General features: G+C 34.2%; 1 protein-coding gene across 2 annotated transcripts in view; it reads left to right on the forward strand.

Moving 5' to 3' along the window:
- The first annotated feature begins 9,401 nt into the window (after window positions 1-9,401).
- Window positions 9,402-24,684, forward strand: part of LOC131857408 (disease resistance-like protein DSC2) — a 79,166-nt gene continuing 63,883 nt past the window's right edge. Inside the window, exons 1-7 of one of the 2 annotated variants that reach the window (XM_059209945.1) lie at window positions 9,402-9,875; window positions 10,278-10,349; window positions 20,897-21,020; window positions 22,751-22,826; window positions 22,911-23,472; window positions 23,559-23,813; window positions 23,938-24,582. In XM_059209945.1, coding sequence (XP_059065928.1) covers window positions 10,317-10,349; window positions 20,897-21,020; window positions 22,751-22,826; window positions 22,911-23,472; window positions 23,559-23,813; window positions 23,938-24,582 — 1,695 coding nt within the window. In that variant the 5' untranslated portion in view covers window positions 9,402-9,875; window positions 10,278-10,316. The remainder of the gene's footprint in view (window positions 9,876-10,277; window positions 10,350-20,896; window positions 21,021-22,750; window positions 22,827-22,910; window positions 23,473-23,558; window positions 23,814-23,937; window positions 24,583-24,684) is intronic. The other variant, XM_059209946.1, reaches the window with a different exon arrangement.

Consider the following 24,684-nt stretch of genomic DNA (forward strand, 5'->3'; position numbering starts at 1 on the left):
TAAATAAAATTTCATCATGAATGAGTCGTGGTGAAAATCCCCATACAAGGTTATGAAGAGTCAGCGAGAGCAACTAGGTGTAATGTGTTTAAATGATCATCATTATCTAATGCTTCTTACTATGTTTGTTAGCACCAATGACCTATATTATTTAATGGCAACAAATTTATAAATTTTTAGTTGAATTATATTTGATTTATATTAAAAATTATTTTTAATTTTTTTTATATAGAATAAAATTAATTAAATTTTAAATTAAATTATGTTTTATTTATATTATTTTTTTGAGTTTAAAGATAAGTATATTGATATTAAATACATTACAAATATAATATATTATCTTATTAATAAAATTGTTATATTATAAATTATATAAATTAAAATAATAATATAGATCATATTTTATGATTTGAATTTTTTATTATGTTTGTTAAATAGTTTTAAATTTTTATTAAAATTAATTATATCTATTTGTTATTATATATCATTAATAATTTAACTTATATAAATTATTAAATATAGTTTTAAAATATTATGATATTAGAAAAGTTTAGATTTATATTAGTTTTATGTGTTTAAATTTTTTTTATCAGTAATGATAGTTATTATGTTTAATTGTTGGATATTAGCTAGCATATCACCACTAAAGAAATCAAATCATGATTAAAACTTCTATTAATTCTCCCACTAATCCACTTAAATAATACATCTTTAATAATATAACAAACCCTTTCACGATGATTACATTATTTTATCAATGTGGATATTTTAATATAACAGCATTTTAAGAATTATATTGTATAGTATTTAAAATTAGGAATCATTTCTTAATTAAATGATTGACTATAGAAAAAATCAACCCTTTAAAAATACTCAAAAATTTCAAACCGAAGTGACTTTTTTTTTTAATCAAGTTGTGCCTAGGGGGTAGTAACCATTATATTTCCTTAAAAAAAAAACCTTACAAAGGGTGATGGAGGTGAACTCCTTTGGCTACATCCCACATGGATCAATTATACAAATACTTAATCCCATTTCCCATAGCCACCAACCTATCCCCTACTCCATTAGGAAAGCAATCAACATTTTCCTGGAGGAGGGCTTCAAACCTTTCCATGATATTCTCCTTAACAATACCTGCCTTGAAAATGGTCCAGGCCTTCTGCATCTTCTTCTTCTTCCCTTCTACTTGCAAGCCAAAATACCCCAGCATACAACCATCTGCTGGGCTAGAGACTATTTCGTCCAAGGCTCTCATAACTTCAAGATAAATGCCTTCATCCACTATCCTGCACAGGATACCATTGGTTGAGATGGGGTGGCCCAACACCTGAATAATCGGCTGAAACAAATCCTCCATTAGACGATCGTCGTGAACATGTCCCCCGGCCCAATAGTTGGGGCCCAAAATGTCTACCACCGTGACTTTCTCCTACTCGTTGGCCTTTTTAAACAACTGCTCCATCTGTTCTTCGGGCGTTTCCTCCAACCCGATGATCTTGTTGCATTTACAAACAATTCCTAAATGATTCGCCATTCTTCCAAGTGCTGAAAATGAATCCTTGATTGATTTGATAAATACTGTTCTCGGTGGACCTCCGTCAATGCTCCCCTTCTAATGAAGCTTGAGGTGATCCAAGTGACAGTAAAACTTGTGCACTAGCTGTGAGGGACTTACCACTACCTCTCCCAGATTTCCTTTCTATCCACTGGGTATACTCTATCGAGCCCAACACCCTCTGCCAACACCATCAAAGCCATCCTGTCTGTCCAACTCGAGTCCTCGTAATAGATTCCCTATCCCTTGCAATGATTTCTTAGAGTACAATCGACAAGGATTCCTAGTGTACTATCAGATCTATCTCCTTTCTGCTAAATTCTCTCACCGTACCTTCCTCAATCTCTAGATTAGCCAGTTGGACTGCTACTTTGTTCCCTTCTCGAAATGTGTGTTGAATTTGAATCTGAGAACGGCTTCCAACACCATAGCATTACACCAGTGTCTATCATAATTTAGTATAATGCCCACGAGCCCCCTCACAGAGTTGTATACATACTCATTAATGCAAAACAACTTTCTCAACTATACATTCAATGCGTTTTCACAGTTTACACAACTGACCTTTCCAAAGTAAGCCATTGCCAAAATTTCCACTACAACACTCCCTAAACAACTCTTGCACTTTCTTGTTTTACCCTTTCCCACCGAATTCACCATAAGAAGTTGTGATCTGAGATATCAATCAAGTGCATTCTATCCATACCCTGATAGGATCTTTCATTCTGCAAACATATTATTTTTGATAAGTAGCAATTTCTAGGCATCTTGATGAACTACTCGGGTGCCATGTGTTCCTGCCGCCAAAGAGTCAATGTCCTATTTTTAGCCTCCAATTCGTACTTCGCCAAAGTTTATCAATTTGCCACTACAATACCCTAGCAGCCGATAGGGACCAAAAGGTCATAGCCATGCTATCCAATCCCCTGTCAAAGATATCTTCTGCAGTCCTTCAAGCATTGTCCTTTGATATCCTCCGTTGCAGAAGTCATATTTAGCACCCGAGCTAGCCAAAACACAAGCGTTGCTTCACACACTCACCTCAGCATCTAAATAATCACAGAGTCTGCTGACCCCCTAAGATAGTTTCCCGATCAATGGCGAATCTGTAATTTGATAGACCTCAAACACTATGTGCAATCATGTTACTAATACCATATCGCCTATCCTCGATGCAAACTGCCTATCTTAGACAAGATCTCTTTTATCCGATTCTAGATCTTGGAATCCCGACTTTATCTACAGCAAGGACTGAAAATAGACTGTCCGACAATTCCTCCACATTAGACAGTTGTTTTGTTCCATCACAATCAATTCCACTGTTTGCCAGCCAATTTGCCGCCGAGTTGCCCTCTCGATATATGTGTTTGAAAGAATATTTGTCTAGGCTATCACATAAACCTTGGATCTTGGGACGGCATGCCTCCAACTTCCAATTCTTGAATTTCTATTTGATTATCCCATTCAAGACAATTTGAGAGTCGCCTTCTACTTCTAAGGAGTGAAATCCTTGGCCCACACTCCATTCCAATCCAACTAACAGCCCTGCAATTTCTGCCATATTGTTTGTAATGACTCCTAAGGGACCGAAATTTGCACCAACAAAATTACCAAATTCGTCCCTTATAATGGCACCATAGCCCGATTTACTAGGATTGTCGTGGCTAGCCTCGTCAAAGTTAACTTTCAAGCTTCCAGCTGAGGGAGGAGTCCAAACTATACTTCCTCTATTCTGCTTCTTGTCGACAAACTTGTAACCACTGTTCTTCGTCAAATTCCACGACCTTTCCATTTCTTTGTCCCGGGAAGAATAAGTGCAATACTTCCTTCCCACTAATTTGACATTTATAACTTCTTCAATGGCTACTTTGATTTTTGGGATTAGAAGCTCAAAAGATAGAGCTTCCTCATTGAACACCCTTCGATTTCTCTCCTTCCAAATATACCATGCAAGCATGGCCAGACTAACCACCCACAGAATGCTCCATTTTGATTTCTTATAGTAGGTAGGCCATGCCAATAAAAGACCTTTTAGTGATTGACTTCTCACCTATCCATACTGCAATTTATCCAATAGCCAATCCCAAACTCTTTTAGTGTATGAACACTAGAATAAGAGATGATCCGCAGTCTCTTCATTCTCCTTACATAGTATACATACACTTGGACCTGTAATTCCAATTAGTTTCAACCTTTCCCCTGTTAGTATACGACCATTCAGTGATGTCCAAAGGAATGCCCCTGCCTTGGGCAGTACCATTTTGTGCTAGCACAATACCAAAGGCCAATCCACATTCTGTGCTCTACTTCTAAGAATCTCATATCCCAAGTTAACCTTATATTTTCCAGATTTTGATGCACACCATAATAAACAATCTACTTCTTTTTGGTAGATAATTTTTTTCTTTCTGCTCAAGATAACCTTCAACTTAATACAGTTTTCCATCTTCCATTCACCCACAATTTTCCACTCAATCCACTCAGCCTCCTTCTGCCCTTCGAAAATGTAATCAGCCACAAAAGGACCAGCCAGTGCTTCCACTTCATTAATCCACACTAGATCATCAATTTCCTTAGCTAAGGAAATGTCTCCATTCCAAGAGTCTCTCCAAAATTTTGCCTTTCCACCATTGCCAATTTTCCAAGTTAAATGCTCTGTTATGATATTTCTGCTTTCCCAAATAAATTTCCAAATTGGAGATCCATTGATCGAGTTTGCCACAGTAAAAATCCTATCAGCATCATTTGAGTCCAAATACTTTGCAGTCATGATCTTACACTAGGTTTTTTGAGGCTGCTCATACATCCTCCATGCTAACTTAGCACCTAGAGCCAAATTGTGCAAGTCCATTTTCCTTAGACCCACTCCCCCATCCATTTTAATAAGACAAGCTATATCCCAATTTATGAGTGGAATTTTCTTTTTCTCATGTGCCCTTTCCCATAAGAACTTTAAAGCAAATTGTCTAGCTCTTTTGCAGTTTTATATGATAAGCTGAAGAATGACATATGATATATAGGGATCGCTGATAGAACATATTTAATCATTTGGATTCTCCCCGCCTATGTTAACCATTTGTTCTTCCATGAAGATTCCTTTGCTTGACATTTATTAATCAATTCCTCCCACATTCTGTTTTGGTATCTACCAGGATCTAGTTGCACCCCTAAATACTTCAGAGGAAAACTGTCAATCGAAAATCCCAATATCTCACCAATTTTACTTTGCATCCTTACATTAGTATTAAAAAAATATATCATTGACTTATCAGTGTTCATGCTCTGTCCCGACCCTTTTTCATTATCATTCAGTAACATCTTCATTACCTTAGCTTCCTTCTCAGTGGCTTCCCTAAAAAGAATTGTGTCGTCAGCAAATCGAGAATGGGAAATTGGATCAATATTGTCATGGATGTGTACACCTTTCCACAATCTCATTTCTACAAGTTTTTTAATATTTCTTCCCAGAATTTCAGCCATTAATACAAACAAAAATGGAGACAAGGGGTCGCCTTGTCTAAGACCATTCGTGGCATGAAAAAAACCATCTATAGATCCATTTACAATAATAGAATATGAAACTGAAGTAACACAATGCTTTATACAATTTATCCAACTAGAATCAAAACCAAATCTTTCAAGAACAAAAAAGAGGAAGTACCAAATCACCCGATCATACGCCTTACTGACATCTAATTTGACCACCATCCCCTACATCTTGCTCCTTTTCATCGAAAGCATGGTTTCAGCAACTGTGATTATACTATTAGCAATTTCTCTACCAAGGGTAAATCCATGTTGCTTTGGAGACACTAGCTTGTCCAAAACAAGCTTCAGCCTATTAACCATTACCTTAGATATGGGTCAGTGCAAGAAGATGAGTCCACTTTCTGGCCAAAAAGTGGAAGTGTTTTACCTAATTTTCAGATTTTGTCTCATTTGAGCTTAAATTTTGAAATAATTAGAGATTGAATCTTGGAAAAATTCAGTAACATAAAAGATAGCCCTCTGAGTGTACTTTCCAAATATGTAATTTATTTTAATACCCACATAATAAAAAATAACTTTTTGAAAGGAGTTCTGAAAACTATGTTTTAAAAATGCCTGTTTCAGGACCATACCATGCATGTGTACGACCCACACTTTTTGACACAATTAAAATTATTTTCTCAAACCATTTTGGGAAATGGTTTGTAACACACTGAAGATTGATGAGCATATTTTTCTTTATTTTTTTTCTAATATTTTTTTTAAATTAATTTTTGAATGGCCGTAATTATCTTTTTAAAAATTTGACGTGTACGACCCACATAATTTGATGTAAACTTAACATTTTTTTATTTATTTTTTAAATACAAAAGAATTTTGTGTAGATTGATGACATATAATTTTTTTCCAAAATTCTTTAAAATAAAAAAGTTATTAAATTAACAAAATTAGTTAATATTTCAAATTTATGGACCCGATTTAGTATAAATTAAATGAAAAATAGTTAAAATAATCAATTTTTAAATAAATTTACATATTTAGAATCTAGACAATATAATCTGAAATGGGTTTTAATTTTGTATAAAAATTCTCTGATTAGAGGCACGTAAACTATTTCAGAAGTTCATATTTGTGCTTTCATTCATGGAGATTTGAATTTGCAGGTCCATGTCTTAGGTGTGGGCATCCCAGGCCTATCCCGGGCCTAATTCGGAGCCAAGTGGCAGGTTGTGGAATCAACTTCCACAAAACGGGCCCCTGTTTTCAAACAAGGGTGGCTTGTGGAAAAAAAAAAGGAAAAATGCAATTTAGAAACGGGGCCCGTTTTAGAACAAAATGGGGGCCCGTTTATTTTTGCTTCGGGCCCTCGTTACCTTTCGACTCGAGAGCCCAAAGCATAAACGAGCCCCCGTTTATTAGAGTGCATTTTCCAATGCACGGACTTCCATGAATTTGTGACTCATTACCTTGCACTTGCCCATATTATTTTGTATAACGAATTACACAAAGATATAGGCCTATAATCAGCAATGCTTGAACAACTTTGCTTTTTTGGGATCAGAGTTATAAGCGTGTTGTTCACTTCTTTCACGAATTTTCCTTTCCTGCGAAATTCCTCCACCACCAACCATATGTCCTCACCCATGAACTTCCAACACTTCTAATAAAATTCCATGGTCACCCCATCTGGTCCAGGAGCCTTATGCGGATGTAATGCAAATGTAGCCTTTTTAACTTCATATTTTGTAATTGGAGACATTAGTATAGCATTATCCTCCTCCATAATCTTCTTGTTAATAATATCCAGCAGATATCCAATAGATTCATCACTCTCCCCCACCGTAGATCCCAAAATTTTCTCAAAATATTTTATTGCTATGCATTCCAACTCCTCTGCTTTACCAACCAATCTACCCGAATCATCCATCAAATGATTATTATTTTTTTGTTCCTCTTTGCTTTTAATGAAGCATGAAAGAATTTTAAATTTGAATCTCCATCTTCGATCCATAATTCTCCGGATTTGTCTCGCCAAAACATTTCTTCTCTCAGAAGAATCTCTGCCAATTCTTCTTTAAGAGAATTCTCAGTATTAAATTCTTCGTTTGACATCCCCCTCTCAATCACCAAGTTATTGAGCCTGTCAAGTTCCACTTCCACCCTCATTTTCTCTAAAAAAATATTCTTGAAGGATTCGACATTCCATATTTTAATCTTATTCCTCAGATATTTCATCTTCTTAACAAAACAATAGCTTGAAGTACCTTTATAATCTATACATTCTTCCCACCACTTCTCAATGTTTTTTCTAAAGTTTATATCTCTCCACCACATGCTCAAGAATTTAAAATTCCCTTTCACCTTTGCCATTGATGTGATACAGTTCAACTGAACCGGGAAGTGATCCGAGAGTGTTAAGGGCAGAATTATTGTCTCCAAGTCAAACTGTCCTCTAATCCAATATGTTCCAGTGAATATTCTATCCAATCTCTCTGAAATTCTGCTAAAATTCGCCCTCGTATTAGTCCATGTAAACTTTCCTGATTTAGGGATAACGTCGAAAAGGTTATTATTTGTCACAAAATCTTAGAAATCTTCCATCACATGGGCATTCATTCTTAATCCTCCAGTTTTTTCTTCGTTATTGAGTATGGCATTGAAATCTCCCGCTACTATCACTTTCGCCAAATCAACCATAGTTACATAATATTTGAATAAAACAATCAAATTAAAATATCTAATACTTTATAAAGAACTCTTCTTTTTATGTCAATGCTTCACTTGACTACTTCACTATTACTAATTCTATAATTCTCAAACCTGTCTCTTATAATTAACATTTTTTCATAGATAACAATGCATTAAAAGTAGGGTTGGTGAATTCTTGCTCCATAAACATATTAGTGATCACATCATTCAAGATCTCTATAAAAGAGATGTCATTTCACTTTATGTACTTACTTGGATCTACATACTAGTATATATATCTTAAATATATCTATCTAAAAAGATGCCAAGAGATATCAATTGAAACTATTTTATTTACCTTAAAATTATTTTATTTTACTTTAAACTATATTTACTACATACAAAACATTTAAATTTTATTGTGCCTATATTATTTCTTTTTTCCTAATATAAGTTTATTATTTGATAATTAACATCTAATTTTTTTTAATTTAAACTCTAAATTTCTTATCATTATTCAAAACAATTATTAAAAAATATTAAAAATTCATAAAATATATATTTTAATGGAATTAGTTATTCTGTACCAATAATTTTAAAAAAACTATTTGAAATATAATATAATTATGAAATTGTAGTTTTTTTAAAATATCTTTGTTTTTACTTCATATTTATATATTGTCATGTAAAAATATTATATGTGAATAATAATATCTTGATATGTGAATAATTGTCAAATTTAATAGAAAAGTGTGTCTATTTTAAAAATATTATATCTATTATTAATATTAATATCTTGACATGTGAATAATTGTCAAATTTAAGTTAAAACATAAAAGTTAACATTAACACATGCCATTCCTCTCCACCTCGTGCTGCCATTATAGAATGCCCCTCATAATTAATGATGTTTCTTCTTAACCACTAATAGAACTTGGATCAACTTTTCCATTGGTAACAAAGAATATCAAAATTGCAGCGACCCCCACCAACTCCATAACGTGCTCTCTTTGCATTATCAAATCTTACATAGATAAATGCAAAAGCATAATTACTTACAAACTCTGGTAAAAATTCTTCAAAACACATGCATTCATAGTTATGTAAATACACTGTATCATATTGACTTGAGTTCAAGAGGACCTTAATCTATGTACTATTGTAATTTGCATTCACAATTTATGTGTTGGGATGTGACTGAGTTTGTTTGTTCAATGCATCCAACTTGATCTCAATCTTCAATGGAACCTAAAGACAATGCTATTGATAGGCAACCTATGAGAAGCATTTTTTCTTCTAATATATATGTTGCTCCTCCTTCAATTAATGTCTACATTTTTTTTGTTAGATGACTATTGAAACACTAAAGACCAATCAATATGAGGTTTCTCAAATTAAAGGATAAAAAATTGTCTTATTCATTCAAAATAGAAAGTTGTAATATCTAAAGTGTTTGTGGAATATATTGTTTTATCAACACTAAGGAATTAAAAACAATTTCCCCCCTCCTGAGCTATGTCTCTACATTTCTCCCTCTACCACTCCCTCCTTGTCCCCTATCTATCTGTATATCTCTATCTACGTAGTCTGTCGTTTCACTTAATAGAACTTCTTGTTATTACAGGTTCCAGTAATTTAGTGGAGCAAATATTGCTGTCATGGAGTAGGTCGGTGGTCCACACTCAATCCAGATTTATCGTGCCGACAAAAGAGAGAAATTTGCGCTACTTGGCAATTCTGACCGGAACCTGCCAGGAAATGTGTGAATCGTCGCGGTAGTTTCCTTCAATGTGCGCGACTTTAAGCAATTGTCACCGGCAATTTCCTGGAAATTCTTCTCGATCGTCGAGGAAGCTTCCTAAAATTTGCGAGACTTAATTTAAATTGGTTTTCGCTAGTTTAGGCAGGAATATCCGGACAAATGCCCTGCCTTTCGCTTGTTTCCCGTGCAGAAATATCCGGGACAAATGCCCTGCCTTTCCCTTGTTTCCCGTGCAGAAATATCCAGACAAATGCCCTGCCTTTCCCTTGTTTCCCGTGCAGAAAATAGCTCTTGTTAGCTCTGCAGGTGGAGAATCACCAGTAATGGAGGAGCAGGGCTTAATCGATCAACAGGAAGGCGGTAGTGATGATACCGAAGGTACTTAACAACGAGGTTTTATGGGAAATCTGTGTTCTTCCATACCCTGTATAGTTGTATAACTGTAATGGGAAAAGTAGATCAATTTTTTCTTAGGATCTGATTAAACTTTATTTGATGAAAAAATGGTCAACATACAAGTAGCAGTTAATTGATTATTGGTTACTTAAGCTTTAATTTTATACCTAAGAAACGATCTGCCCAGATCCTTAAGGTATTTAAGAAATGGTTTCTATACATCATCTCTGTGTTATATATATCATCTCTGTGTTATGTAGATGTCATTGAGTACCCTTTTTCTATACATTATTTTCAGTACAGTTATTAATTCTCTATTATGAGGCTTTTTTATATTAATTGGTTATAAGGGTTTGAAGAAACTGGCTTTGTTTGGCTCTATAGGTACAGAATCAACAGGGATGGAAGAGAAGTGTTTAATCGATGAAAAACAAAGCAGTAATGTTGATATTAACGGTACGCAACAACTAGTCTTTATAAAAATTCCCTGTTCTTCCATACCATTTACAGCTGTATAACTGTAATGGGAATGTAGATCATTATTTCTTGGACCCTCCTTATGCGTTATTGGATGGAAAAATGTTCAAGGTAGGATTAGCAGTTAATCTAGAGTGTCAATATTTAAGGTATTTTTAAAATGGTATTTATACATCATGTTTTATATACATTCCGTTTACTTTAAAGAAGTTAAAAAAATATCTTAATTTAAAATCATAATACATTGAGATATATATTGAAAAATAAAATAATAGTTGAGTTCAGTTATAAAAGAAAAAGTGATTGAGGGGTGTAATTCTTGACATCAGTTCTAAGCTTCAAGAACATTTCGTTGAAAGGGATTTTCAAGTCTTAATAAAGGTAATGGATTTTGGTAGGTCTTTGATTGACACCTTCAAAAGTTTTTTAGCCGAGGACACTTATTTGAAACCTCAACTTTTGTAGGTTGAATACACTAAAACAAGCAAGAATATGGTGTCACATTAGCTTTCCAATTAAGATTTAATCTAAATTTTTACATTTTCAAAGGTGATCGTGAGAGTAAATTAGCAAGATCAATATTTTTGAAGATTTATACAAGATACTTAATTTGAATGTGGATTATTCTTTGTTTCAGGGTGGTGGCCATTCTACTTTTTTTTTCCCTTCTTCTTCTAGCTAGTTTTAGACATTTTCCTCCTTTACTTTCTTTATTTTTCACCTCTTATGTTTGTGCTTTCTTTCCTTTTCCACTTCTTTTCCCCTATGTTGCAACTTGTATTTACTTTTCTAGTCTTATTTGCCTACCATTTTTATTGTCCTCCCCATCCTTATTTGTCCAATATTTCCCTCTTTTTTCCCTTCTCTCTCATGAAATCACATGTTCTTTGATGTGCTTTTTTCATTTTTGTATTGTAATAGTTAACCTTCTCTTCCATTTATATGTCTGCCCTTTTACTCTACCACAAGAATTTATTCAATATCCTTTTGCACATGCTTATTGCTAGGTTGGACTTATCTTGGATGTATGGTCTCCTTTCATGTTTTCCTTGTTGTTTGCTCATTCCTAGCATATTTTCTTTTGCTAAGTTATACCACATCATTTTTTTTTGCAACTCTCTCTCTGTCTCTCTCTCCTTGTTGTTGAATTTGATCTTCACACTATTATCATCTTTCACGTATGTTTCTAAAAATCTGCAATCCCTTGGTAGGATAATGCCGCTCAAAGTACCTCTCCTCCATCTACACATCCCTTCATTGTAGCTAGATTAAATCTTCCTCTTGGAACTAATGTAAGCAAAACTTCTTCTCTTAGTATTTCTATTTGTTATTAAATCTTCCTCTTGGTACTAATGTAATTGAAACTTCCTCTCTAGGTATTTCTTTTCCTAATTTAAATTTGAGTCCCAATAGGTGGCTCTTCCTACAAGGATTTCATCTACAATCTCTATTTTGGGAGATTCAAGTGTCAAAGGAAATGGGAATCTAAATGATCATGCTCTCACATTCACTTGAAGAAGCATTTAACTCTTCATCACCAAAATATGAGGATGATAGCGATCCTACAATAATTAATAATCACTTTGTCTAGTGGCATAGCTAAAATTAAGCGAATCAATATAGCTTTCTCTACTCTCTCATGTAAATAAACAATTATTTCAAGGATTTTTTTCTTGAAATCTATAGTGATGTACATATCTTTAGTCAATAATATACTTGAATTTATTTGTAATCGTATAGAGAATACCAACAAACACCTCTTTTATCTTGAGAAAGAAGTGAATAGGACTCTCTTAGAGGATCACATTGGCTCCTCTAATTTCATTGACATAAATATGGTGGATTTCAATGGGGTTTGTACATGATGTCAAATTTAGACTTTATTACACTCAAAAGATTGTATCTACACTTTGCACTAAAGATGGATGCTATAGCACATAGTTATATCATTTCAAATAAATCATGTTTGCACAACTATAATTTAGTCTCTATATTTTGTACTTTCCACTACTTGCAATGTTTTCTATATCAAGGTAGGATAATACAGTAGGCACCATTAGCAATTTGTTTTGATAAATAGAGATTTTTATGATATTTTTTGTTGTTAATCAAGCCCCACAAAATATTTGGAATATTACAATGGATTCTTATAAATGTGTAGAAGTGGCTAAGCTAACTAAATGTCATAGTTGAGTTAGTGTACTATCCATTTACAAATATTAGATTAGATTTGAAGACTTTCTTTCAACTTCTGATTTCATATTTGCAAAGAATGGAAAATACAAAAATCAAGTATATTGAAATGTTCACTACAAACACAACAAACTTTAACCCAACCTTATGAAATTGATGTATAATGTCTATACAAGTTTAAACATTGTATTACATCATCTTTTTCTATCAAATGCATCAAACAACATAATGTACACTTGCGTGAAATTACATCAAACAAAACCCCTAATTTGGAGCTCAAAGATATCAAAATAATTGCAACTTCTCAATAGAATTTTTAAACTTCTCATAATTGTTATAAAAAAACAAAAAACATTAGAAATTACTCCAACAACAAGCCTCAAGGCTGCCAAGGGTTTACTCTAACTTCAAAATACAAAGAACACATACTTTCAATTTCTAAAGCTATCTTGCATCACCGAATATATAGAAATTCTACCCAACTTATTACTAAAGTTTTTAAACATATAATATCTGATTTTAAAATGAAATAACAAAAACATATGAATTCTTTTATGTTATAAGCTAAAAAAAAACCTAAAAATGCATTTACACAAACCTAGAAATGAACTCTTTCACGTGACATGTAGTCCATTGCAAGTTGTAATCCAAGTATAAATATTCATAAGTCATCCTAGTTACAATCATACAGACTTATAATGAAGATTTCATCATTTAAACTTGAAGAGTAAACAATATTTATTAAAAAAAGTATAAGACATGTATGTATGAATAATATATACATGAAAAAATATATATGTATACATTCTAAATTAAATCACAATAAATGTAATACATTTCTTCAAAATCATGATAAGATGCATTCATAGAAAAAAGATTCTAACTCATTTCAAAGATGCTATGAAACTACATAATGAAGATTCTATAGTCCAAGTCTTTATATTGTTTATTTCAAAATGAGTTATTTTAGACTACATTGTTTATATTCTCTTCTTTTATATGTTCTACGCTTATAGCTTAGCTAAAATCATTTATGGAGGCAATATAGAGATTGATACCATATCGGACATTGTCCTCAATTTTATGACTGTAAAATAAAGTTTTATTTTATGATACTAACTGGTATTAACCTTCCAAGATGACAGCTAAGATATGATCATACTTCAACATAATTATGTATGTAAATTTGGATCGAAATATACCATAAGAGGCCAAGAGATTTAAGGGACTTGAGATGTAATGAGAAACGAACCAAAAATAGTAGACAAATACAGATAAAATAGAAGACCAAAAACAACACATAAAGATTGACATAATGTTTTATAGTGGTTTGGCTTTAAATGCCTGCATCCACATTAAGAGCTGGGGAATTTTATTATCAAAGTCTGAACAAAAATTACATCATCCTGAGCAGCTACGTATAAGATATTTATAATAAATAAACCTTTAATTGGAAGGCCAAAAGTCCAACGGTGAAGCTGCCAGTTGGGCTTCATTTCCTTAACAATCTCCCACTTGAAGCCAACCCAATGCTGCTCAAAGTTAATCCCCCCACTCAATCCTATTATCACATTTTTGAAAGATCGAGAGAAGCTCGGTAGAACTCAAACTTCTCCCATGTAACAACCTTAGTGAGAACATCAGCTGGATTCTCTTCGGTGTCAATCTTGTCTACATGAAGCTTGCCTTCTTCAACCACGTGTCAAATATAATGACAACATATGTCAATGTGTTTAGACCATCACTGAGATGTATGATGCTCAGCCATAAAGATGACACTGCGGCTGTCACAAAACATAGAAAAATCTGATTGCTTCAAACCCAATTCGCTAAACAAGAGTTGTAGCTATACTATCTCCTTGGCCCCCTTGGAGAGAGTTATGTACTCAACCTCTACAAATAATTGAGCAACTGTATGTTGCAATTTAGAACCCCAACTGATCGTTGTGCTAACAAATGTGAAAAAATAACTAGAAGTAGATCTTTGTTTGTCTAAATCCCCACCAAGATCAGAATCGGTAAAGCCTTGTAATTATGCCTTATCCTTTCCAAAACATAAACAAAAATCAGAAGTGCCTTCCAGATATCATAGTATGTATTTGACTGTCTCCCAATGTGGTTTACCCATATTAGACATAAATCTGCTCACCTCTCCCACTGCATGAGCAATATCCGGACGAGTGGAAACCATAGCATACATAAGACTCTCCACAACATATTTATAAGGAATGTTTTCCATAAACTCCTGATCCTCTTGTGTTTTTGGACACAAGTTAGAAGATAACTGAAAATGAGAGGCCAAAGGAACACGTACAGACTTAGTGTCCATCATACCAAATCTGTCCACAACCTTTTTAATGTAATCTTGTTGAGATAACGTGAGTTCTTTCTTCTTTCTATCCTGAGAAATGGTCATCCCAAGAATTTTCTTCGCTGCCCCTAAATCCTTCACTACAAATCTGGTAGCTAATTCTTTCTTTAGTTCGTGAACAATCCTCATGCTCGTTCCAGCTACCAACATGTCATCCACATAGAGAAAAAGTATCACAAATTCACCATTTGAAAGTTGTTTATAGTAAACACATGGATTTGATTCACATCGTATGAGGCCATGCTCAGTCATAAATTTATCAAACTTAAGATATCATTGTCTTGGGGCTTGCTTAAGCCCATACAAGCTTCGCTTCAATTTGCAATAAATATGTTCCTGACCCTTTTTGACAAACCCTTCAGGCTGTTGCATATAAAATTCCTCATTATCGCTATGTAGAAAAGTTGTCTTCACATCCAACTGTTCCCCATGCTGCAACCAATCCTGAAACAGCTCAGATGGTAGTCATTTTTACCACTGGCAAAAAGTTTCATCAAAATCGATGCGTTGCTTCTGAGCATACCCCTTGACAACTAGTTTGGCAAAAAAGCATTTTCCACCTCCATCTTCTTCTTTCAATTTGTAAACCCATTTATTTCTTAATGCTTTTCTGTTAGACGGAAGGGGCACCAATTCCCATGTCTGATTTCTTATTAATGCGTCCATTTCTTCATGCGTTGCACCCTGCCATTTATCACAGTTGGCATCCTTCATAGCAACTTTAAAGTTCGCGGGCTCTGTATGTTCAGATATCAATAAGGTGGGTTCTGCCTCTTCAACAAACAATAGCTCATAATCAGAGTATTCAGTTGGAATTCGTCTCTGTCGGGTGGATTTTCATAACTCATCACCATGATTATGATTAGTAACATTTTGAGAGGAATTTTGTAGACTGGCCGACACTGATTGTTAAAATTCTCTGGTTTCCCTTGAATCATCTGGGCCATCAACGTCATGTCTATGATCAGAGAGATAGTCTTTGCAATTAATTGAGTCTCTCTCTCCATCGTAATTGTTGTTCATTAGCGGTGTAACCTTAACCGCAGGTAATGTTCTTAGATTGGGATTGTTTACATCCCAGTCATGGATATCGGCAGACCCGTGAATAGTCTCTGCCCTTGTGATGGGAGGAGCTGTATAAGTTTCCCAACCACCTGCAAAATCATTACCCATTATTCCCTGTTCTGACAGGAGGGGAGTGTGTGACAGGAGGGAGGGTATCCCCTGTTCTAACGTGAGGGGGAAGTTTGCATCGGGAGGGGCAGTTTGTACATGATGCGCTTTCCCTTGTTCAACCCTCTGTCTATCCTGTCCCTCAAAATCGTCATCGGGCTATCTGGCTATCCCACATGAAGACTCCCTCAAAGACGGCATCGGGTTGTCTAGCTGTTGGTCACGGCTGCTAGATTGGGTAACGTTATTTGCTGTTGAAGTTGCAGTGTTTGAGGAATTCACTGGTGAGTGAAATGGAGGAACTAGAATAAAGATCGGTGTAGAAGGTGTGACTGAAGGCACTGTGTGTAATTGACTGCCAGATAACCTTTGTGTGGGATTGCTTTCAAACAAAGAACAGTGGCACATATTCCTTAGTATGTAATGTAGTAATTTGCAGGGCTGGGAATGTTGTCTCTTTGAAAACAACATCTATGCTCTGTATAATCTTTTGATTAATAGGATCTCATAATCGAAAGCCAAACTGGTCTTCACCATAGCCCACAAAGATACATTTCTGAGATTTGAGATCCAACTTGGTTCTTTTTTCTTTTGGTACATGTGCATAGGCTTCACATCCAAATACTCGGATATATGAGTAAGAGATTCGTTCGCCCAACCATTCCTCTTCTGGAATACCAAAATCCAACCGAGATGAAGGGCTCCAGTTGATCAAATACACTGTTGTATTGCAGACTTCCGACCAAAATTCTTTGCCCAAACCTGCATTTCAAAGCATACATCTTGCCTTCTCCAATATCATTCTATTCAACCTCTCCGCAACTCCCTTTTCTTGAGGTGTAAAACAATTGAATTTAATTCTACGAATATCATTATCAACACAAAATGAATCAAATTCCAAGGAGCAAAACTCTCCTCCATTATCTGTTTTTAAACACTTGATCTTGTGTCCAATCTGATTTTCAACAAGAGCTTTGAATGATTTAAATTTTAAGAAAACTTCAGATTTCTTTGAAAGCATATAAATCCACACTTTCCTTGTATAATCATTTAGAAAAGTGACAAAATAGTTAGGTGCTCCAATGGAGGTTACCTCGGTAGGTCCAAAGACATTCGAATGAACCAACTCCAAAGGTGTACCCTTCTTCTCATTACCGGTCTTCAAGAAGCTAAGTCACTTTTGCTTGCCATAAAGACAATGTTCACAAAAGCCTAAATGCACGGCCTTGAGATCCTGAAGTTGATTATGTGTAAGCATTACATTCAACCCTTTTTGGCTCGTGTGTCCAAGCCTATTATGCCAAAGGCCTGCTTTGCTATCTTCAACCACCATTGTAGCTCCCACTTCACCACAACCCTCAAATACATAGAGGCTGCCCAATTTGTCACCTTTGGCAATCAACATGGTTCCTTGGGTTACCTTCCAAGTATCTCTTATTGCATCTTTTTACTTATCTTTATCACTTTATTATTCCCATGGCTTCTTGGGTTGTTCGTGGAGGTGGAAACACCAAAATTGGGGTTTGACTTAGGAAAGCTCCAAAACACAACCCCCAAGATTTTCTCTCTTGCATGTGTGTAGGTACATTATCATGAGGAAGAGATTAACTTGTAGGAGGCTTCATAGCGTGGACCATGTGTAACATTCTCTCATTCCTTTTTTTTCTCTTGGTTTAGTCTCATGTTCTATGTTATCGCTTTATTTTAATACCTTTTTATTAGTTAATACATTTTGTCAACACGTCAAGAGCTTTCCACTCAGACTCTACACTTCGTTTGTATAGGATGACAACGTGCCACGCTGGTGTCCCATCTCTACATGCTTCTCCCAAGGACAAAGGCTCAGCAGATCCTTCCAGAGAGTCCTCTTAGATTTTTGACACCTTAGCATAACTCTGTTATCCCTTGGCTCATCCTAGCACCAGTTCGAGGAGGCATCAGAGGCATAGTTTGTTCTCAAGGATCTATCATCCTTGAAGTAGCAAATTTCCTGCATTAGAAAATGTATTATAATAGACCCATAAATTATCTCAACTTGCAAACAGTCATTTCATCCTCATGAATTGGAAAGTAGTAGTCATTTTCATACATGACCTTGAAAATAGGAAAACCCAGTTGCCTATTGTCATGTCCCACCCCAAGAAATTGAAATTTGATTTGAAAAATACCAAACCTCAAATTATTGTGGACATTACAGAGAATGAGGAATTGAGTAGCCTAATAAAGGTTAAAAAAGTTGAGCAATGTTGGCAATCAATGTGGTAGAAGATTGAAAATAATGGCTAAAGCAACTAATGATAAATAATATCTTGATAAGGTAGACATTATAAATAGTGATGATAATCAAGAAAATAAGTAAACTAAGAGCGAGGATAATTAGGAAGAGAAGTCTAGTGAGAAGGAAGACACTGTTAATGAAGAAGAAGATAGTTGTGAACAAGAAAGAGAAGAGGAAGAGCAGGAGGAAGATGATAATAAAGTTATGAATGAGGAGAGGGAGAAGATGGAAAATTAGAACACTGGTTATCACTTAATTGGAAAGGAAGACAATAGGGAGAATGCCATTGTTCTCACTCTTAAAAATCAAGTTAAAAATATTCAAAATCAAATGATTGATCTTGAAGAAAAAATGGAGTAGAAAAAATAAAAAGTTCATCAAACTTGAAGATGACCTCTACACAATCATTGATATTACCAGCTTTATTATGAATAAAGTGGTCATGGGGTAGTCCCAAGGAGCTCCAAGATAAAAAATTTAAAAAATAAAATATGGCATTAAGGATGTTGAAGATAAGGAAGATGATCATGCAACGAATGAGAGAGAGGCCTTAGGGGACTCTTTGGATTGCCTCTTGCCTAGCAAAAACCTCATAATATTAAGTTTCTCATGTCTGTTGATGTCCTAGTTTGTTGTTTTTTCTTTTATATTGTTTTTAAAAATGTTTCTTGATAGTTATCCTATGAACCTTATGTTTTATCACAAATATTTCACTTTGTTTACTCGTTGTCTCATGGTCCATTTTTAGAATTTAGTTTTGTAGTTGAGAATTTGTTATGAGGTCTGTTTGGCTCACTTTTTTATACTTTTCTACTTTTCTTGCTTAATTAAAAAAAATATTACGTTTAGCACATTGTTCATTAGGGTATGGAGTAGAATCTCAACTAGATTATTTTTTAAATCAAATTCACAACCATTTATAGATTTCTTTTTTTTCTTCAAAAGAAAAATATCTCCTCCAATGAAAAGTGAATCCTTTATAAGCTCTCCAAAAGCCCCAAGATTTTCCCCAACCTATAGTTGAAGAGTAGATCATCCTAGACTTTAGTCTTATCAATACTATCATGTAGGAAATAGGTTATGATTTCCATGGAGAGCATTATATATAAACCCAAAACTATGACCACATTAATTTTCTTTTCATTCCATAGATTCATAGGGATTGAGGAGGAGATTAGATGGGCCATCTTGGATATGAATTGAGAGGCTCATTCATATGTTTATCAAGAGCGTAGATTCTATTCTACCAAATTCTTAACTTTGGGTTTGATAAGTTCCTTATCTATAAAATTCAAGAAATATCCTCTCCTCTCACCCATGGGGTCCTTCTCCTCTTGCTACTCCAATTGTTTCCTTTAACATTTTGGCCAAGCCATTTTTGTTTTCTTTTTACTAAGACATTTCCATTTACCACCACTTAAGGATGCCATTATCTAGACCACAATGAAATATCTCATGAAAAATAGTAGAAGAAAATTAAATTTGTCAACTTGTTTAGCATCTAATGCTTAAGCATTCATGATGTAAAGTATCTCAAAGGAGTGGAACAAATGTTCATGATATGCTAATAATTGCTTAAAATTCACATAATCTAAAACACCAATTTTTTCATAGAATAAATATCTGTTTGATCAATTGAAAAAATACTTCTAATGAAAATAGAAAAAAATTCATATATATTAATTTTTTTTTAAATTTGAAAGTAATCCCAAATCCTCGATTAGTCCAAATGTGCATGTTGTGTCAGATATTGAAATTGAGGATGAAGGGGATGTCTATGGACTAGTGTGATCTTCAAGCACTGGAAGATGACCTAGAGTATAAGCCTTTACATGACCCCACAACCCCCCCCCCCCCCAAAGGTCACTCCTTGCCCCAGTTGTAGCAGAAAATATAAACCCCCCTTTTAATGTAGCTAAATTGAACAAAATCCCTCTATCCCAAGAGATGGGTAATGATAGCTTTAAAAGGTAAAAGTTGGGAAAATATGTGGATCTAAATGATAAAGATAATAAGGAGATTAAGCTAGATATCCCCCTCAACTTGGACCAAATGGACCCTGTCAATAGTAAAAGTGATACGGCGGATATTGACATGCTACTGGCAAACTCCACATCTAGCCACGATAAGCGCTTTTGTTGGGTGACTAGTGAAATCCTCATCATCAAATAGGGAATAAATGATATTATTAATACCTTCACTGAGACCCCGATGCCTAATAAAACTAATATGCTCCTTAAAATGACTCAGAAATTGACTGAAGATGTTAAAGTCATGAAAATAGAGCAAGAATCCAGAATTGCTAGTTTGGAGAAAGATCTGGAACATCTTAAGGGAAGCCTTAGGAATGTGGTTGAGATCAATAAAAAAGAAACGAATAACAATGTTGAAAGCCTTAAAAAGATGAATGAGAATATTATAATCTATAAAGCTCAGCCGATCAATAGTATTTTCATATTTGCTACTAAATATAAAAGGAAGGATACTAACCTACAGGGATTAGAGGTGCAGGTTTTTATAAGCCTTTCTACTAGGACTAGGAGCGTGGACAAAGAGAAAAGTACCACAACGAACATCATGGAGGAGCTGGAAGCCATCAATAAGGATTTCATTGAGAAAAATTCCGAGCTCTTAGGTGCTTTTCTTTCATTTTTTGCAAGTATGCTTGGGGCCTTAGTGTTGTTCTTTTAGTTGGGTTCTATGGGGTTTTGCCCCTGTCTCTTGTGTTGTTTGGCTGTTGTTTATGGACTTTCTCGCTGAGTTTTGATTTTCTGTACTTGGATTTGGGTTTCGTGTACTTGTAAATCCCATTTTATCTTAATCAAAAATATTTTTTTTACAAATTTAGTAATACAACTAAATTTACATATTTTTAATAACCATTAACTTATTATATTAGAATATAATATTTTTTAATGCTTATTGATTTTATATATTAAATATTTGTTTTTTCTTTCAATAATTAAAAATAAAAATATCAACCTAATGCTTTCTTTTCTCCACACACATCCTTAGAAAAGGGAGGATGAGACAACACACATGAGAAAATATTAATATAATTTAAAGCATATATTTTTTCAAGGCTTAAACTTCATGTAAAATTAGTAATTAATTTTTGAAAATTTATATTTTTTTAATCAATAATTTATATAACATTTACTAATTTTGTATTTTAATTTAAGACTACAATTATATTAATTAACAAGCTTACAACTAATAGTTGCATGTTTTTTGTACAACAAAATCTCAATAGGTTCACATTAGGTTCATCTCCCTAATATTTTGGTTTGAAGTCAAATGTCTAACTCCTATAGGCATATGAATCACAACACCCTCACAAAAATATAAAACTCTTATCTTACAATGTAATAGAAATGGACGACAAAGCTATTTCCATAATGAGGTCGAACATTTTAAATTCAAAAAATGAAGCAAATTTATATTAGAAAAAAATGGGATACAAGTCTAATGTAGATATTCATTAGGTTCATCTCCCTAAAATCAATGACAATTTGTAGGAATAGATGAAATGTGAGAATTGAAAATATACAATTCGATTCTAATAAGAAAAAATCATTATTACCTTATATTTAAATAGTATAAATCAATATTGATTTCTCTAAAATGAGGTACATTATAAAAGTTGCACACAAAACATAAATATCAAATTTCTAAATGTATATTAAAAAATATTAAAGTTTATCTTCAAAATATTCTAAAATGGAAAAATCATTTATAATCTCAAATATATAATATTCAAGATATTTATATTGTAAAATAAAAATAAAAAAATTCTAAATTGATATTAAAAAATATTTAAGGTAATTTTTTAAATTTGCTAAAAAAAAAGTCATTTATAATATTCAAGATAATCTTGAATTTTTAAATTGATATTAAAAAATTAAGAGAGTCTATAAAATGTTTTCTCCAAATTGAGATATATTATAAATTACGAAAAAAACTCCTACATAAAGCTTATTGGTTAATTATAATTATATATATAATTTTAAAAGTCATTTTATTAGAATGTCTTATATACAATAACAAGTTATAATTGAAATTTTTATATCTGAATTTCGATTGTGATATCATGTTATTTTCAAATTTTATATTTAGAATTTGATCTTGATTTTTAAATCATAACTGCATAATTAATCGAAATCATTTATGCAATTATACATCTAATTTGTAAATCTTGTACTCTAATAGATTGAAGATAGGTTCAAATCCATTCTCCAATTTACTTTCTTAGACTTCAATCTAAAACAAATAAAACACAATCAATTACATATTTTAAACCATTTGTGTGATCATAGCGTAAAATAATAATATTCTAATTTTCTAATTTGTTTTATACATGCATAGTGATGACTAGTGGTCGTCAAGGGTGGTGTTCGAGCCGGAAGACTACAAATTTAGGCACAGACAAACCGACTCTCAGGTGAGATGCATTTTATTTAAATGTTGCTGTGTTTCTCCGCGAAATGAATCCAATATTAAAACTCGCTCCTCATGAAATTAACAGTGCACCTGGGCAGAAGTTTGATGTATTTCTCAGTCACAGCGGTAAGCAAAAAAATTTTGTGAGGCAGCTACACAGAGACCTCACAAACGTTGGAGTGTCCTGCTTCTTTGACGAAGATCCTCAAAGTTTGCCAATAGGAGAAGATTTTCCCCCTCGTATATTTGAAGCCGCTAAGACATGCAGAGTAGCAGTTTTGCTTCTTTCAAAAGAATTCTTGGAATCAAAGTGGCCAATGCTTGAAGCCTCCACTTTCGTGAAAGCTAGACATACAAATCCCAGTTTCCAAATTTTACCTCTGTATTTTATGATCGCACCCGAGGCTCTTAAGCAAATTACGGTAGACAACGAAAAGTGGAAAGGGTTTGGGATATCCGAGGAAACGCGGGTCGAATGGCACAAAGCTTTGAATGTAATACGGCCAATTAATGCTTTGAAGTTCAGTGAAGGTGGCAATGAATTGGAGTTTAGAGATAAAATAGTTAGAGAAGTTTCTTGTAGACTTCTGAAACAATCACGGAGGTATCATGTCCCTTTTATGCAAGGAGAAGAAAGAATGTGTCAGGTGAAAACACTTCACTACCTCCTTTTATGTAACTCCATTCTTTTGCTTTTGTTGTATTGTCATGCTTATATGTTTATTGGTTGCAGGAGGTTGCAGATTTCTTCAACACTGTTCATCCCAATGAAAGGGGAATCCGTATTGCAGGATTGTATGGAATAGCGGGCCATGGAAAAACTACACTTGGAAAGGCTACCTGCAACTTCAAATTGGCGGATTTTGAAGGTAAAGTGTGTCATCTGGAATTTTCTGCAGACAGTTCATTCGAAAGACTAAAACATGCCCTACACTATCTCACTCACCGCCCTCAATCGCATCTCCAAATACTTCCTAGCGAAGATCAGGTGAACAATTTCATATGTTTTATGTTTGTTCAGGACATTTTTCTTTTTAAGTGGACTGTAATGTAAATGATTCTAACTATATGTGTAAATGTTCTGCATATTCCAAATATACTTATAATTACAGGCAAAAGTTGAGTTGCATGATAGAATGAAGGGCCAAAGGGTATTGTTGGTTCTCGACAATATCACAGAAGAAAGTATAGACGAAGTGAAGTATTTTCTTAAGGCAGAGTTGGGAGAAAACAGCTGGATCCTTTTGAGCGCTCGGAGTGTATATGTTCTAGAAAAGCATTTCCAAATTGAGAGGAAGTCATGTATGCGCGTCCCAAGCCTTGCAGAGGACGAGGCCATAGGCATACTGTTGGAAAGAACATCCCTGGACGAGTCAAGGTTGGGGGCAGAGGACCGAAGTTTTGTTTTGAAGTGTGCAAAGAGATGTTCGTTCAAAGAGACTAGTTGTGACATTTCTCGGAGAGGTCGAACATTTCATCCGTTAGCCTTAAAAGCTTTTGGCGGTCACCTCTTTGGTAAATATGGGTTGAGGTTGCAAAAATGGGTTGCCGAGATAGATGGCTTGGTAAACCCATCCGGTTACGGTCTGGCTGACGTGCTCGCTGTGCTTGGTAAAGCTTTTGATGGCATGATTCCCAAATACCGCACTATATTCATGCTTCTCACCGTATATATGCTGCTCAATATGTCTTCCCACACAGTCACTGAGTGGCTGGCAATAAATTGCAACGAAGAGATATCGTTTGTTGAAAAAGCAGTGAGTTGATCATTTGCTTTTAAACCTGTTTAGTTTGTGATTTTAGCGTTTTAATTGAAAAACTAATAGACGGTTAATTTATATGTGGTTTCACCGTTTCAG

This window comes from Cryptomeria japonica, chromosome 8 (assembly GCF_030272615.1).
Source record: "Cryptomeria japonica chromosome 8, Sugi_1.0, whole genome shotgun sequence".
NCBI lineage: Eukaryota > Viridiplantae > Streptophyta > Pinopsida > Cupressales > Cupressaceae > Cryptomeria > Cryptomeria japonica.